The sequence below is a fragment of the Schistocerca piceifrons genome, chromosome 2 (assembly GCF_021461385.2).
Source record: "Schistocerca piceifrons isolate TAMUIC-IGC-003096 chromosome 2, iqSchPice1.1, whole genome shotgun sequence".
NCBI lineage: Eukaryota > Metazoa > Arthropoda > Insecta > Orthoptera > Acrididae > Schistocerca > Schistocerca piceifrons.
Window position 1 is genome coordinate 687002244 of NC_060139.1, and position 18662 is coordinate 687020905.

Genomic DNA, 18662 nt, shown 5'->3' on the forward strand with positions numbered 1-18662 from the left:
TTTTATTATGAGGTACATCTCTCCTCAGGCTTGTCTTATAAAATGATTTCTACATCTTGTGGTATCAAAAATGTAGAGCCTTTTCCTCTGCTAAACCAAGAATGTTCCATACTGTTAATAATGGAATATCTTTCAAAGGTTTCTTCAGCAATTTTTTTCTTGTTTACAACTTTTTGTACAGTTATCTGCCATTGCGTCTTAGACTTAACTCTGTTTGTGCTAAAAATTAATGAAAAAGGATATTCCAGTTAACTGGTAAAAAAGCTATCACAAGGCAAGATAACAATAAGAGTAGTCGCTTAGAAATAACATGCTTATAATCTTGCTCATGAAAATCTAGTGCACAAGAAGGAACGATTTCAAAATGCTACCAGTCAGTTGAAGGCAGAAAGTTTGGTAGCTAAATAAATGACAGCTGTGAAATTTAATATTATCCCAGCCAATTAAATGTTCGAAGAGAAAATCTCTTCGAATAACAAATGACACTTTCTAAAATATTTCAGTTTCTAGAACATGACTATAAAACTCTTCCGCTGACTATAAAACTCAAACTGTCCACGTTCAAAAATGAAAATTATGGTATATTTGTGCTGTAGTATGTGGTAGTATATAATATACAGCTGTATGAATCTAATTGCAATAAAATTAATGCTTGCTGTTTCCATACCATACAACAGCGTGTTTTTCTTATGCCGCAGGAACATGTATTGTAACTACCACTCATATTATGCTACACCACTTATCAGTGCCAACGACGATAAGCAACATACTGTATTAGTCCATAGGAAGCAGACAGTCGGATTTTTGGAACTGTCCTAGACATAAACAATAGATACCTACCAATTACGTTCATGCTGCACATTCACAGTCTATATTCGATAAGGAAAGGTTTAACATTTTCCTTCGACATGCATCTCTGGATTGACTGGTGCAGTGTTTTATTAAATTAAAATGCTGATAGTAAACACATGTGCACGGATATGTGACAGCCCTATTCGGAATTTTCTACTTTCTACAGCAGAGATTCAATTACATTCTTCCCATCAAGTGTAATTAATGTGATAGCACAAAGCCATCGAATTGTTGCCTACTCGAATACATAAAGAAGGGGAACACACGTTTGGCAAGAGCATGTGCATTAAATGATGTGAACGCGCAATATGTACGCAAGACAAGACCAGTTTTACAAAATTTTCAAGAAATTTCAAATTTCAATACGTATAGGAATCTATACTCCATAGTACTAAAATCTACAAAAGGATTAAATACTAATATCTCAGTGTTATTAAATGCAGGTACGATATTAAAATTATCACATTTAGCTACGCTGGTATTTCGTTCCACTTTATGCAACTGATTTTGATAGATGCAGAACAGTAATCTCTGGATTACTATAAGTCAATCTTCATACTTTAAATTTTCATATGGACATGTAGATTTGCGGTACAGAAAGAGATCTGGATTTATTTGTATTTTACACTTCAGATACAGTTTCTTCAGTGATCCAGAAGGAATAATCGACAAGTTCTACTTTACGTCTGTTAACATCTCACTGCTTTATATCTACAATCATATTGTACCACATATGTTTGTCTACTGTCTTGAATCATACCTCCATTATTTGGTTTAAATTACATACGTTGTTTTTGGTCAGGATTCCCAGACTTACGTTGCAAAATAATATATACAATAACTATTTCTAATGAAGTATTCATGCATTTACAAATTTGTTAGTTATGTGAAGCTATAATCTTGCATTGTCTTTTAATGTACAGGTTCTACTCAAGCCAAAATCGTAATAGAACATTTGAAATTATCTGTTGTTTGATTTACATAGAGAACCAATTTTATGCAAATTGTACCTAACGTTCTAAGAATTTGAAGGAATTAGAATTTCAGCTAATGTTTTGTTCTAACTGCAGCATAAGCAAATCTTCAGACAAGTATCCTTAATTTAACAAGGAGAGTAACATATATTATGTAAACTTGTCACTGCTACGATTTCACGTGACGATGTCCAGACAGCTCCATTATATATTAAAGTAAAGTATCTTTACTTATGTGACTAATTATAACATATTCTCTAACTATTTACATTTTGATTACATTTCAGAGACATTTTCATGATTGAAACGGCAATAAATGTTAAACATATTAAGAAGCTAACAGACACCATTAAAGATCTAACAACATACATTAAACTTCGACATACAACATTACATAAATGTTAAACATGTCATCTAAATTTTTATGCACTCACTAATAATAACTTCTAACAGTTACCATTTGTGGGCACTGTAGCTCCTATACATCTACTGTACATAAATGTAATCAAACTCGTTGTCAGTATTCACTGACAATCGCATTTCAGTTTGTACTAACATGCTTCAATACAATAAATGAATTACATGTTTATGTAATAAATAGCTCTGGACCATGATAACTAATGGATTACATAGATTATTATCGATGATCTTCACATAATTAGTGTTGCATAGAAGGTACATGTTATGGTCTTAAATGAATCATAAATTTACACGAATCAAAGTTTTTGAAGATATTTTCCTGTTGTCTAAACGACACTCACGACCACGGGAGATGACATTTGATGCGAAACCTGCTCCTGTAGATACACATGGAATATTTTTCACTATCAAAGTGTTCACCTAATATCTGTTCTTATCGCTAGGAACATTGCAGTAATCAAAGGTTGATAACTTTGCGAGCAAAAGACTTTTTCTTGTATTGCCTATTATTGTTTTATAGAACAGGCAGCTCTAATCAGTGTCAGTTAGTATTTGCACTAGGTTCTACCACACAGAGATAATTCACGTTATGTGGAAAACAAAAGTATGCTTCCAGTATTTAACAATCTTTTCAGTGATGTACGGAATCACATACACTGGCTCTCTCGCTGTGTCTAGAGATAGTCACGATATTATGACATATTTTTAGAGAATAGTGCTGTGTGTGTCATGAACCCGCTAAGGACAGAACTGAAATTCAAGATAGTCATCTTGTAAAATTTGCCATATATCGTCATGTATTCACATGCAGCGCCATATTATCACACAAGTATTCTGTTTCAATAGAATTATCGCAAAAGACCTATTTAATTTTCTCCATTTTGTTAATACACCTGTACGAAGTAAATGCATTGGATGTTTAATTTGGAGGCACCCTTCCATTTATCACATTCTATTTTTTTAAGATGAATGAAATTGGGAAAACATTTGTATTTTTGTTTCACTGAAACACGTTGATGAAAATAACGGTTATTGTCACTGAAACAGAAAGAAACGAGGGAAAAAGATGTATTTCGTTGTTTGCATTGGATAGGCAAAGATAACGTGCTCTTTCGGATTGGATTACGGAAAGTCTGAAATGTAATTGACATCAGCACAGTTTTGTTCCATTGGAAACACTCCGTGAACGCCTACATGTATTTCATTCAAATTTTATTATGCTGGACGTGACTTAGGACTGTATCATCTTCTGCGCGCTCATCCTAGCTTCCTTCTCAGTGAGGGTAGCGAATGTTCGGAGTAAGCACAACACAGCACCACAACTCGATAGCCTGACAGCATACTCCACTTCTTCTGGTAAAATGAAGGCGTTGCCGGATGTCTTTGGGAACAGTTCAGTAGTTCCAGCGGTCCAACGGAACGCAGTGACTTTGGACACTGTTTCCTTTTTTTTTTCAGCTACCAAATCCTATATCGGGTAGTCTAGAACGAGGTAATGGTCCACATAAATCGTGTTTATTCGAGCACATGTGCGCATCAGACACTGTGGCCCCCAGTCTGCTGATGTGGCCCACACACTCCAGGTGAAACTGTGACCGCTGCAGCAGTATACTGCAGGGCAGACGACCCTGCACAGCTTTCTCAATCGCTACCCCTGCCACCTCTACATCAGATTGTCATGCGGGCAGGCTACTGGCAGGAGCAGGAGAGCACGGTCATCTTGGGGAAGCGACGCAGCACCACCACCGAGTTGTCGTTGTAGAGCAGCGTCAGGTCCGACAGGGCAGAGGGCGCGCAGCACGGCGCCGGCACCTCGTCCTGCCCCAGCGACCGCACCAGCGACTGCAGGAACGCGTGGTTCGTCCAGCCCAGGCTCTGCAACACAACACAAGGGGGTCGCGCTTTAGGCTTGCCAGTGGGGCCCTGAGGCCTAGTGATCTCTAGAAATACACTACTGGCCATTAAAATTGCTACACCAAGAAGAAATGCAGATAATAAACGGGTATTCATTGGACAAATATATTATACTAGAACACACATGTGATTACATTTTCACGCAATTTGGGTGCATATATCCTGAAAAATCAGTACCTAGAACAAGCACCTCTGGCCGTAATGACGGCCTTGATACGCCTGGACATTGAGTCAAACAGAGCTTGGATGGCGTGTACAGGTACAGATGCCCATGCAGCTTCAACACGATACCACAGTTCATCAAAAGTAGTGACTGGCGCATTGTGACGAGCCAGTTGCTCGGCCACCATTGACAGACGTTTTCAGTTGGTGAGAGAACTGGAGAATATGTGGCCAGGGCAGCAGTCGAACATTTTCTGTATCCAGAAAGACCCGTACAGGAGCTGTAACATGCGGTCGTGCATTATCCTGCTGAAATGTAGGGTTTCGCAGGGATCGAATGAAGGGTAGAGCCACGGGTCGTAACACATCTGAAATGTAACGTCCACGGTTCAAAGTGCCGTCAATGCGCACAAGAGGTGACCGAGACGTGCAACCAATGGCATCCCATACCATCACGCCGGGTGATACGACAGTATGGCGATGACGAATACACGCTTCCAATGTGCGTTCTCCGCGATGTCGCCAAACACGGATGCGACCATCATGATGCTGTAAACAGAACCTCGATTCATCCGAAAAAATGACTTTTTGCCATTCGTGCACCCAGGTTCGTCGTTGAGTACACCATCGCAGGCGCTCCTGTCTGTGATGCAGCGTCGAGGGTAAACGCAGCCATAGTCTCCGAGCTGATAGTCCATGCTGCTGCAAACGTCGTCGAACTGTTCGTGCAGATGGTTGTTGTCTTGCAAACGTCCCCACCTGTTGACTCAGGGATCGAGATGTGGCTGCACGATCCGTTACAGCCATGCGCATAAGATGCCTGTCATCTCGACTGCTAGTGATACGAGGCCATGGGATCCAGCACGGCGTTCCGTATTACCCTCCTGAACCCACCGATTCAATATTCTGCTAATAGTAATTAGATCTCGACCAACGCGAGCAGCAATGTCGCGATACGATAAACCACAATCGCGATAGGCTACAGTCCGACTTTTATCAAAGTCGGAAACGTGATGGTACGCATTTCTCCTCCTTACACGAGGCATCACAACAACGTTTCACCAGGCAACGCCGGTCAACTGCTGTTTGTGTATGAGAAATCGGTTGGAAACTTTCCTCACGTCAGCACGTTGTAGGTGTCGCCAACGGCGCCAACCTTGTGTGAATGCTCTGCAAAGCTAATCATTTGCATATCACAGCATCTTCTTCTTGTCGGTTACATTTCGCGGCTGTAGCACGTCACCTTCGTGGTGTAGCAATTTTAGTGGGCGGTAGTGTAGCAGGCTCAACCTTCTCAAAGCTACGTAAAGTATTTGACACGTGCGCTTGCAGCTGCTTAACAGTTGTTTGCGTAGAGGGTGTATCTGAACGCCACCGACAACATTTCGGTATACGTTCACAGATATTTTTTGAGTACTTCGGCACAAAGTACCTGTCACCAACGGTGGCTCGTTAGGCATTCCATTTAGTTTGACCTCTTATCCCGATATCTGTACTGAATTGAAAACACCAGTAGAAAAGTGAAACTGTCGACAGTGTGTTGTATGTTGCTTGTTTGGAAACAATCTTGTTCTGTTTACGCACGAAACTTGGTATGAACAACATTAAAGCGCACTTTACTCTTCTCTCTCAGGCTTTCGTACGAAATGGTCCCTTCTATCGCGGGTTTTATTTTCCTGCCAGTGTTAGTCGTATGTTAAGAGTCATACGCAGTAGTATGGATATGGTTACTGTTGAAGACTTGGTATACATGCACTTCCCTTAAGGGTTCACCGAATGCAGTTATGACGTGTTTTTGGCACCCTCATTCTAACAGATAATGAGTGGATTCCAAAAGGCACCCGACAGGAATGCACTTCGGAATGGAATTATATATGTAAAGAGCTCTATAACACCAATACGGAATACAGTGATTCTCATACTGATGAAGAGCTTCTGGAAAATGGGTACGATGGACATAGAAGGACGGAGACAATCAAAAAACTGAATTTCCAAAAGTCAAACGGACAACCATAGAGTGTGCTGAAAAAGCTCGGGGGAAGCACCTAACACATGCGCGAGGATCTACACCAGACCAGGCATTATAATTATTATAAAATTCCGAGGTCATTAAATACGCATCAAAATAAAAGGGAATTTAGAGGCTACATAAAGAAGGACAACTTAACACGGAATTTTCTTGTACTTCTACCAGAAAAGAAGAATCAACTGCTGCGATTGACCACCAGGTTTTGATGAAATACACCCGGAGTTTCTTTTTCAATGCAGTAAAATAACGTAAAAATGACTTACATAGTTTTATTAAAACATTCTGCCAATGGGAATCGTACCAAAGCTTGAAACTACGAAGACAATTTCCATGTCAAAACTAAATAGGCCACCCGCTAAGCAATAAAGCTGGAGACCAATAACTTTAAGTTGCTGCTACAACCTGCAGGTGCTCGTGTGACTTCAGATTCACGTGTACATAGGTGTCATTCATTTATTGTAAATTATTAATCTGTCGATCTGTGTTTACAATACTCTCATACAATATGTGCATTTTTTGATATATCATGGCGTTACGCTTCTGTGAAGAAGATACTAACGTCTGGTAAAGCAAAACTAAGCTTCTGAAGATCACAAATTTATTCGTCAAAATCAGGAAACTGAAATAAATATATCTGTCCAGCTGATGACTGAATTTTATTCTGAAACATTATGACCCATAGTCAAGTAGCAGGCTCGTCTATTTTTGGAGCGCAATTTAGCAGCGTGCCATGGATTCGACAGGTCCTTGATAGGTTTAAGTACGTATGTGGCACCAGAATGTCTCGTTCCAGGCCACACAATTCGCGTAAATTACGGGCGGATGGTTTTTAGGTGCGGAGATGGCGCTCTTTAGTATCCCATATGTGTTTCGTCGGGTTCAGGTCAAATGAATTTATTACCCAAGACATGAGCCTGACCTCGGTATCATGTTCCTCGAACTACTTTAACGCAATTTTGGCCTTATGATAGGACAGCCATCCTGCTGGAAGATACCACTGCCATCGAGGAAGACATCAAGCATGAAGGACCAGAGGAGGTCCACAATGATGTTCACTTAGTCTCCATATATCGTGCTGCCTACGATTACTACCACATGTGCCGTGGAAACCCAGGCATGTATCTCCCGTAACTTAATACTGCCCCACCAGCCTCCGTCCGTGTCGCAACTATTCGTCTAGAAGATGGTGTAGCCGGACACAAGTGTCGAAGTGGGGTAACATGAAACGTGATTCACCCGACCAGGAGACAGTTTTGTCATTCAATCATGGCCCAATCTCTGTGATCCCGTGAACACTGCAACCGCAGCTGGCAATCTCGTTCCACCAACGTGGGAATGAGCAAGGGTCCGTCTACTGCGGATCCTCATGTACGACAATGTGCGCAGAACGCTGTGCGTGCGCCGTGCGCCAGCGTTGTAGTCTCACAGACGACCTGTCAAGGATCGCCGACAATGACAATCTTGCTTTACAGAACTTGCGAACCTCCGACGTCCACAGCCCACGATGAGGTCACCTAGTCATGGATTCACCGTCCATGCTGTCCCTCAATCGCTGCTTTTCTTAGGTGCTCAAGACAATAGGAGCTATTTCGGAGGTGCTCGTTCCCAGTCGCCGGGTCTTAACTATATCTCTCTCCTCAAAGTCGCTTATGTCAGTGGAGTTCCCCATCTGCGGATGGTATCGTCGTTAGAATGATTCCTCATCTGTCTCTGCTGGGCTTATACTCTTTCATCACCGTTTCAGGAACCCTCAACACCAGTCTCACGGTGGATAACGGTCAAAATCGTTTGGCTCACCAGCGTATGCGGTGGTGACAGTAGAATGGTAACGCGGTTTCCCTTCAAATAGAGGAACTCTAAATTTACCCAACAGGGTTTCGCAGTAATTACTTCGGCTTTCTTCTAAGTTTTGCCATTTAATATACCCAAGGTTATGTATATACTGCGCAACAGAATTGAAGGATCACTTTTTTGAAACCTCTTTAATTGCCTCCCACTGAGACCTATAACATTGAAATTTGACTCAAAGGTGGGTATATCCTTGTAGTGATGCAAACGTCACCTTCGGTCACGACGACGTTTCAAATACCTATGTGTCGACACACGCGAAAATAAAGGTTTCAGTTCAGAAGTTCATTTGACCTGTAACGTGGGTTAATGATCTTACATTGGCAACAAATTCCTGCACAGTTCTACCCAACTCCACCGAGGAGTGTCGCACGATGGGAAGGTCGTCATACTCCGCCTTACCCTCATTTCACCCCCTTCTTTTGAGGGCGCTGCGATGGAGATCAGAATCGCGTCGCCCAATGTTGGAATCACAGGGTTTTCTTATGAGTGGCCGAGGAAAACATTGCAGACACACCGCCGCTCGGCATCGGTGGGAAGAGGTCTCAAGGTGTGGGATAAAGGGAGTCAATGAAGCCACCCCTTTCCCTGAAGCGTTGATATTCACACATTTCACTGTCACAAACGACATTTTGCAGTGCGATGAGCAATAGGAGGACTTTCGACACTGCGACACCCTCGGAAGGACATTAAGGGGCTGCATCCTCATAAACCTGTTACCACCCCTTAGGAATACAACGGGACCGTTCAAAATCACTCTATGTAACTTGAAACGATGCCTCTAAGACCCACCAGGTCAAAGAAACCCGGTCCCACCTGACCACCTCTCTTGAGAATTTTAAAAACTAACGTTTAAAGAGTCAACCTGTACAGTAGTCCGATGCGCCAGCAGGCAGGCAGTTGGGATCGCAGTGTTGTCATGGGGATGCCTATCTGCAGGAGCCTCTGACCACTTTACAGACTGTCTCTGTAACCATTCACTTTTAAAATTATCAACATACGTGTGCGGGAGGCACCTAGGACTTTGCCGAATAGGGAAGAGGTGAGGGGTCGGGGCGTCCTTTAGATGGATACTTCTCTGTTTTAATCACGCATACGTCAATGTGACACTGCTCCATGATCACGCTACAACAGGACGCGAAATAGGAAGGCCGAAAAAGCAAAATTATTCTTCGTTGCTTTAGATCACATATATACTTCGTCTATTCGTTTTGGACGGACCCTAGTGGTTCCACACTGTATGCCAGAACAATAATTTGATCGTACTGCACTTCGAAGGCTGTGATGAAGTTTAGTGGAGCTTCTGCCCCACGATGTACTTCGAGAGGGTCTTTGTCCGTGTGGTGTCACCAATTTCAAAGACTGCCAATGTTGTCATCATGTTGCTCATCGCACTGCCTTCGAACTGTCGTTTTCGACCGTGAATGTGTTGGAATCAGTGCCTCAATGGAAGGGCTGACGTCATTAACAAACACCCTTCACGCCACCCTATGAGGCTATTACGCCAGATTCTCAACGGTGGTGTCTCAGCAATATTTTTCTCGTCCACCCACAAGAGAACACTGTGATTTCAAGGCTGAGAGCAGCTGTAACTTTCACCGCATAACCGTCAAAATAATGTATGAAATGTGCGTAAGAGTTGGTGCGACTATCTTCCCACCGATTAACAAGTCCACTGTCGCTTTGGACTGAATTGTGGTTAAATTTTGTGTCAGTGTTACATAATTAAACCACATTATGTCTCACATGAACTTCTAAGTTCTGTCCATTTTTTCCCATGCGTCGACAGCTTAGTGACGTCTGAAGGCGCTACGCTTTTACACCATTACAGAGAAAGGTTTTCGGCGTCTTTGAGCCTTATTTGCAACTTTTATGTCGCAATGGGAGACAATTGTGTTTCTAGAAAGTTATCCCTAAATTCTGTTGCACAGTGCTATACTGTCCTGTTAATATTCTAGCAGCATTGGAGCAATCTAAAATTATTCGCTGTAGAGCCTTACATGCCGTTCCCTTTACACGTGCAGTGCATTTTCCGACGACCCTTCCCACAAGCTTTAATACCCCTTTCGTCTCACGTAATATTCACTTTAATGTATCATCTCATTTCCTATCGCTTATTGGCATTATATCCTTAAATACTTACACGATGCCACACCCTTGTAACGGAAATCTGTCTCTTTCTTTTTCTTAAAGATATTATCTTCATTCACCTACGCTTGAAGAGAGGTGTCAACCATTACACCAGCCCACGTCCTTTTACATTCCCTTAGGATAGCCCAAATACGTTAGTACCCTGTAGACAATAGGGTCGCCAGCAAACAATCTCGTAGTGCTGCTGATCGTATATCACAAATCGCCTATGTATATGGAGAACGTTAAGGGTTTAAGGGTCCTACTACGCTTCCTTAAGGCACACTCGGTGTTAGTTTCGTTTTCGTTCACAATCCACCGTCCAGTATGGCGTGCTGCATTCTGTTACTCGAGTATTCATCGAGCTAATTACATACCTGCGAAGATATTTCGTATAATCACATCGTGCTTCATAAAAGACGACGTTGTTCAGACGGAATCTACGTGTTCATCTGTATCTACTTTTCGGGAGATACTGTGTATGCTACTTCCGTTACTAGGAACCCTTTCTATTGAGTACAAATACAGTGCAAAGTGCATTGTTATATGCAGATTGTAGCACCTTGATGCAGCTAAGCTGTAGGTTTATTTCTAGACAGTAGATTATTGAATTGTTGGTTGTACAGTGTCATCAAACTCTTGACAGACTTAAACCTATAACACTGTAACCCCTACAAGCTCAAAAAGTCTCTTCCTTCCATCAATTATCTCTTTAGCAGTAAGACTACCTTCTGTTTGACAGGTAGGTTGTTGGTATTAAACAGGCAGCTATTGCTACGGATGTAGAATACTACTATCCTGCAAAACAAAAACTAAGTGATCGTGTAAAAGAAATATAAAAGTAGGAAGTAAACAGCAGGCTATTTAGTGTAGCCAAGGTAACTGTAGCGCTTACTTTGCTTCGTAATTACTCCTTTGCCTGTAATTAATGAGGTACATCTCACCTGTGAGACTTATAATAAACACCAGTGCAACGAAACCTTATTCGTCATACAGTGTGCAGATTTGGTTTCTGTCAGTTGATTTTCTTTTTTTGTTATCCCCAACACTGCTGAAACGAAAACATTTCAAGAGTGTGGTTTGTTTCTCTGAAGTGGCATTTCTTGGCGCTTACGCAGTACTCTTCCCTGCTGCTTTGTACTTTCAGTCTTCCTAGGCGGACAAATTACTTCTTATATCGTACGAGAGTGAACAGAAAAAAATCATATGCTGAATTAATGGTCCCTCATAAAAGTTTAATCCCTATTTGGCCGATAAAGAGAAGAAATGCACCAGAAGTCTTATACCGCTTTTCCTAGACATCTTTCATATGACGCCTTCACTAACGTGTCAATCTATTTTATATCAGTTTTTACGGAATTAAAGTTTCCTCTCAAAAAGTTATTCCCCTTGTTTTATGGGTATTTTCTGATATTCATAAACATAAAATCTTATCTAGTTATGAGACATTCATCTCCTGTGACAAAATTTGCGCGTGTTTGTGTTAGGTGTTAAAGAGAGAGAGAGACAGAGAGAGAGAACTGTGTGTGTGTGTGTGTGTGTGTGTGTGTGTGTGTGTGTATGTGTGTGTGTGTGTGTGTGTGTGTGCGCGTGAGTGCGAGCGTGCGTGCGCGTGCGTAAGAGAGAGAGAAAGAGACAGAGAAGTTTTCTTTTTTTTAATTTGATACGTAATCTTGTATCCATTTGCTCCTGAGTTTAATGAGGGCATTGTATCTGAAAAACATGTCTCGTTGATATTTTCATTTCAAAAGAAGTAATCATAATAATTATACGTATCACAAATATTACCTTTCCATTCATTTCATCTTGTGGAGGCTAAATATGAGCCGCATATGCGTTTCGTAATTATTCCTATCGTTAACCGTAATGGAGCTGCAGGACCGAGTGTTAAGAGGCTCTCTCATTAATGACTACAGTTAAAAGCTATACCTTAATTTCTGTCTGTAGTTCAAAGCTACACCGAAAAGAACTACATTATTTTGGGCTACTGCATGAGTGAAACAGCTTATTATGTCCTACTATTAAGTTCAGAACAGTTGCCGAGGCACTCGAGTGCCTAAATACAATCAACGGCCGGCCGGTGTGGCCAAGCGGTTAAAGGCGCTACAGTCTGGAACCGCGTGGCCGCTACGGTCGCAGGTTCGAATCCTGCCTCGGGCATGGATGTTTGTGATGTCCTTAGGTTAGTTAGGTTTAACTAGTTCTAAGGTCTAGGGGACTAATGACCTCAGCAGTTGAGTCCCATAGTGCTCAGAGCCATTTGAACCTGCCTCGGGCATGGATATGTGTGATGTCCTTAGGTTAGTTAGGTTTAAGTTGTTCTAAGTTCTAGGGGACTGATGACCTTAGAAGTTAAGTCCCATAGTGCTCAGAGCCATTTGAACCTTTTTTTTTTTTTTTACAATCAACGATATTTTCATGAACTGAATGCGACGTCTCTATCGCTTCTAATAACAACACGTTGATGTGCGCCTGCTGTTAACAGCAGTAATTAAAAGTAAAATTCTTTAAACTAAATGGGTAAACATTGAAAGCAGGAAGTAAACATCGTTCTGTCTCAAGGGCGTGTCAAAGTATTCACCATAATTATCCGCTGAAAACGGAAGCATATTTTTTAATATTTGGAGAGTCGAAAGTAGCTTTCTGCCCATATATAAGATAGGAACAGGTCACACGTATCATGTAATGTTGCATTCTAAAAGAGTTTTCGAAAAAATTGTAGCAGAATAATAACGACGATCTCCAAACAAAACACTTTTAACTTTAACAGCCATGAGAAAGTCTAGTACTGAAACTTAAAATAGTATTACGAAACCGGATAAAGCAGCCACAGCCTTAAAATAGAAAGATATGTGAGACATGAATGTTAATGTACAAAATTAATCTGTTCTTAACTTCAGTTTTTGCACTCCAGTCACAGAAGAGCTCCTTCGTTTACTCGAGTTCAAGGTAGTGGCTAAACAAAGCTACACAAACTACAACCAACAACCGTATTTTTATTTAGAGTTACTAGTATCAAAAACGTGAAGACTGCCAAGAACTGTTCCCAGTATTCAGCCACAGCTCGGTCTTGAAGCAGTCTGGTTCCGCCCTCCCCTGCTGTACTGTATTTAACTTTGCATTCCCATGCACCTTCTCCTACATATAATAATCTACACGTATATTTACATTAATATCTATCTCCCTCTACAATTATACCCTTCCATTTCTCCTTTCTGTGACAGGTTGCCTGTTCCTTGCTGTCTCTCCTCCTGACCCATCAATCTGCTCCTGTTTTTGGTGAAAATTTTCTACAGTTTTCTTTCCTCTTGTATCCGTTTTGTGCTCACTAATTTCCAACTTATTCTATTTAATTTTTTAAATAAATTTTAACACTACATTTCATATGAGCAATACATTTCTGATCTCTAAATTTGATGCAATCTTACCACCAGTAAAGAAGACGTGATCTCATATGTGATGCAATAAATACAACCATCAAAGTCACAGTGGAATTCAATCAGAAACAGTCTGAAAAGCTTGTGCGCGTGTTGCAGTTGGGGGGGGGGGGGGGGGTTGTGTTGAGAAATAACTGCTAAGAAAAAAATTCGATGCGTACAGCAACTTCCGAGTTATTTAACGTTGAAGTTAGCCAATCAGGTCGCAAATTCAAGCACTTGCACACGCTAGAATGCAGATATGCACACACATCTGTGGATCCGTAAGTAACCACTATTTCTAATGCCCATAACCGGTTAAGATGTGAATTTTTTTTGAAGTGATAGATTTAAGTTACGAAAGTTTCGTTGGACTGAGGAACACGCTTGAGGAACACGCTGGATTGACGAACATGCTTGGTGACAACTCCTCTGTCAGCTACTGGAATTTAGTAGCACGACGACCTGACTGGTTAACTTCAATGTCAAATAATTCGTAAATGGCATACCGTTCCGCATTTTTTCTAAACAATTAGTTCTCAGTACATCCACCCCTGTAACACCCTTACAGTCTTGTCAGACTACTTCTCACCACCCTGCATGTATACTCAGAAATTTCCTAGGTGATTCTTTACAGAAACTATCATCAACTCTGAATCTGTTGAGAGGGATGAAATTGGTTTCGCCATAATGTTGTCAAGAATGCAAGCGTGGAAATAATTTTTACATCCAGCCTAGCATATGTGCTGACACTCTCCTGTCTCATCAAAACAATCCTCAGACGAAACCGCTAACTACAGCTAATAAAGAGTGTCGCATTACCCAATCCAGCGATATTTCTTTGTAGCCAAGTTACTTAAAACCTTCTGTCTATTCCAATTCGCTTACAGAAATAATGTGCTACTCACAAAAATTTTAATTTCTTCGAGTCATTAGTTATTGTATAACGTCCGACACCAAGTGCAGGTATAATCACACCGCAATGACCTGTTCTCTGACGAAACATCGGGTGGGAAAAATATGGAAACATCTAAAACACAGCACATTACGATTCATTGTACGGTGTATCAAAACCTTGCGGGGTCTTCTATGGGTTCTTGCGCCATTTTTCCTGCTAAATAGTGACAAGTTCAGGTAGGGACGATGGAGGGACCCATCTCTCCAAAGGAGATAACAAAGGATAAACAATATTAAGATGACTTGTGGCCAGGGGAGACGTCCTCGTGCCTGCAAACCAGACCTGGAATATGCGAGCTTTATGAACAGTGCCCCATTATCATGCAACATGGCATTATAACTGTGGAACAAACGTTATACCATGGGATGGTCACATAATCCATGCCAGTAATGCGACTTTCCAGGCAACCATGAGGTCCTTCCAATACCGTGATATGGGTGCCCAAATCGACAACGAAACTCCGCCATGTTTTACTCTTGGATCACAAGGTCGTCCAGAAGCGAGAAACAAACAAGACTCATCCGTCAATAAAATCTTCTCGGTTTACAATACGCGTGTTTCGAATAAAACACTCGAGCTTTCGAAAGCTGTCTCCGCCATCGTCATCAGGAGTTGAAATAACTCCGAGAACACAAGACTCTTCACGCCAAATTACTTTATTCCGTTGGCCCATAGTCCAGGTTTAATGGCTACGGCACCACGTTTTCCTGTTTCAGGCATTTACAACGCTGACAACTGGTTTTGTAATTCCAGCTCGCCCTGAAATCCCCTGCTTATGGAGCTCCCTTCGTGTTCTTTGGTGCTGGCAGGGCTCGCGAGTGCGAGTTGAGTTCCTCAGTCACTTTTGCAGCTGTCGTCTTCTGATTTTCCCTCTTCAATGACCGTCCGTCACGTTCACGAAACACATACGTTCATCCGCGTTGTGACTCAGCGGATAATGTTTTCCCGCTTTCCCTGTACGGAGTATAAACCTTCGATACGGTGCCTCTTGAAACACCAAACACTTGGGCTACCTAGGTTAAGAACGCACCCACCATACGAGCAACAACTATTCGCTGACGGTCGAACTCACTGAGCTCCGACGTAATGCACTCACAACTACACGCAACACTTTTCTGACCACACAGTCGCTATCTATTGAAGGTACTGCATACCTGCCTTTCGTCGTCAAACACGACAATGAATGTTACGGCTGGGCTAGCATCTGCATTCGTCAGGTACATCACTTTGACACAGTTATGGAATGTACTCCCCCATAAATTACTGTCCTCAAGTTATTGTGGTAAGCACCATAAAATCTTCTTACATGGATATCCTGTTTGTATTAGTAGCACCTTCTTTAAATCCAGTCTGTTGAGTTTTCCATTCTCAGAATGACGCCTAAATTTAATAAACGTCTTTACCTAACTTTAAAAGTCTGTAGCAATAACGAATTTGGATGGGTTATCATCCGGTCTGCCGAGCGCTGTTGGTAAGCGGGGTGCACTCAGCCCTTGTGAGGCAAAGTGAGGAGCTACCTGATTGAGAAGTAGAGACTCCGGTCTCGGAAATTGACACACCGCCGGTAGAGCGGTGTGCTGACCACGTGCCCCTCCATATCAGCATCCAGTGACCCCTATGGGCTCAGGATGACAGAGCGGCCGGTCGGTACCGTTGGGCCTTCAAGGTGTGTACGGAAGAAGTTTAGCTTTTTAGTAATAATGAATGCGTGTTACTCACCTCCTAGTGCAAGGCTTCTTTTGTGATAACTCAATTTTGGCAGCTTTCATATTATATTCTAAAAATAGTTGTGTTGGTCTTTGCAAATGAATGTCCACATAGAGTACTATCCGTTTTATTATGACAGCAAGAGAACGGAAAAGGTAAAATCCAGTGCCGTTAGATAGCCTATTCTTCCAATAGGACCTAGAGGATTACCAAGGCTAACTTTTCCATTTAAAGGAAGGACTGCTGTGAACAGTGTCCTCTGACGTCACTGCGTAAGACTGTTGAGAGCTCGCACACCATCTGATGATTAGAAATATGGTGCTACCGCTTCTCCCTCCCTTATTGGCCAAATGATGATGATGTTGTCATCACTTTCACCATCAGGATTCCATTTAGGTGTTTACTAGTCGAGTGTCACCACACAAGCTTGCGTTAGCGATCTCGGATACATGGTAGGTTCTCTCCATTTAAAAAAAAGAAAAAAAGACAGCAAACAAATGCACAATAAAGACCATTTCGCCATTTATGCCTCACAATAACAGAAAGAAATATTTGAAATGCATACTTCTACAAAGAGGTGCTGGAAATAATGTTGCAGATCCTGTAAAACACGTAAAACACGGCAAATCTGAAACACAAGTATTCCAAAAACATAGTGTGGACGTAGCTCCAGTATGTTCCCGGAGCGGTCGGTACTTACCGAACAGCCACTGCTGCGCCTGCGCTGCCTCCTTTTAAGCTTCTGGCAGCGTGCGAGAGAGACACAGGCAATTATTAGACAACATTTACAGAAACTTTATCTTTACTACGAGGACGTGTTTACTGTAAGAAATATCATTAGAGTATGTTAAATGAGTGTAGATGAGTTTGCAGAAATGTTCTGTCGTGTTATCCATTCGGAAGTATCGTTTTTAGCGTTGTACCCCAAAGTGAAGTGTATAGTTCTACTTGCTTTTTGTCGAAAGATACGTCCTTTAGTTTAATAATAAATCGCAAAAGAAACAATAGCAGTAATATGCAATAGCTTACACAAACGCTTATACTTCGAACTATTGATTACAGCGATGTTATTCTGTATGTTCTTTATCAGGAACGTTCACGGTCCCTGAAACTGGTGATGAACGCCTGCGTTCGATATATCTGTGACGTCTAACTTTTTCATCATATTTCACTGTCTTACACAGCTACCCCGGCTATGTGCAGACAAGCGGCGAGATTTCAGTACACTCTCTCTTCTCTATCGTCTTATCAACGTACACTGTCCCTGATATCTCTCCTCGACGTTAACGGTCTCGTCTGAACAACATAGCAGAAAAACACGTTTCCAAAGAACAAAATCCTTTCTGTCCCACTCCACGTCTCAACCGCTTCCTGAACACCCTTTTCAGCAGCGGGAAGCAGACTCTGGAATGACCTCCCTCATTATGTCAGAAAACTGAGTAACATCTACAGCTCTAAAATAGCGTTAATGGCACATCTGCTGAACCAACAAAAACGACTACTTTTGTCCCCGTACGCACTCAACATCTCATTACATCCATCTGTCCAAACCAAATCTTACACAGTCTGCTAAATTTCTTTCGCTCAGAGCTCGCTATCTCAGAAATAGCCTCCGTACACACATAAACATATTGCTGTATATTCCAATACCACTATTGTTATTATTATTATTATTATTATTATTATTATTGGGACACTATTATAGCTTCAGCAGTAGAATTAGCAGCAGTGGTACTGCTAGCATTAACTCTATTAGTTGCTCGTCAGTAGTATTTATTCACATCCTCTCTACATACGTTCAAATCAATTTTAGTTATCCTAATACTTGGGTTGATGGGTTGATTTGGGGGAGGGGACCAAACAGAGAGGTCATAGGTCCCATAGAATTAGAGAAGGAAGTCTACCGTGCCCTTTCAATGGTACCATCCCGGCATTTGCGTGAAGCGATTTAGGGAAATCACGGCAACCTAAATCAGGATGGCCAAACGCGGGTTCGAACCGTCGTCCTCCCGAATGCGAGTCCAGTGCGCTAACCATTCGGTCCTAATACTTTGTTATTACTATCTGCCATACTAAAATGCTTTTATTTTTTAGATAACTATGATATACAAGAAAAAAGTAATGTATGTGTGGAATCGTCATCCGATGTTAGAGATGGCCTGAAGGTTCTTACCCCATGAGGTAAATTAAATAAGTAATGAACGAACAATTATTCTAACTTCAAGTGTGGTATTCCTCAATCCCAAGACTGA

At 41.6% G+C, this 18662-nt stretch overlaps 1 protein-coding gene across 1 annotated transcript in view; it reads right to left on the reverse strand.

Moving 5' to 3' along the window:
- Positions 1 to 3671: 3671 nt before the first annotated feature.
- Positions 3672 to 18662, reverse strand: part of LOC124776772 (protein dbl-1-like) — a 90639-nt gene continuing 75648 nt past the window's right edge. The window contains exon 3 of the mRNA XM_047251909.1: positions 3672 to 4121. Within this exon, the coding sequence (XP_047107865.1) occupies positions 3936 to 4121 (186 nt within the window). The 3' untranslated portion in view covers positions 3672 to 3935. The remainder of the gene's footprint in view (positions 4122 to 18662) is intronic.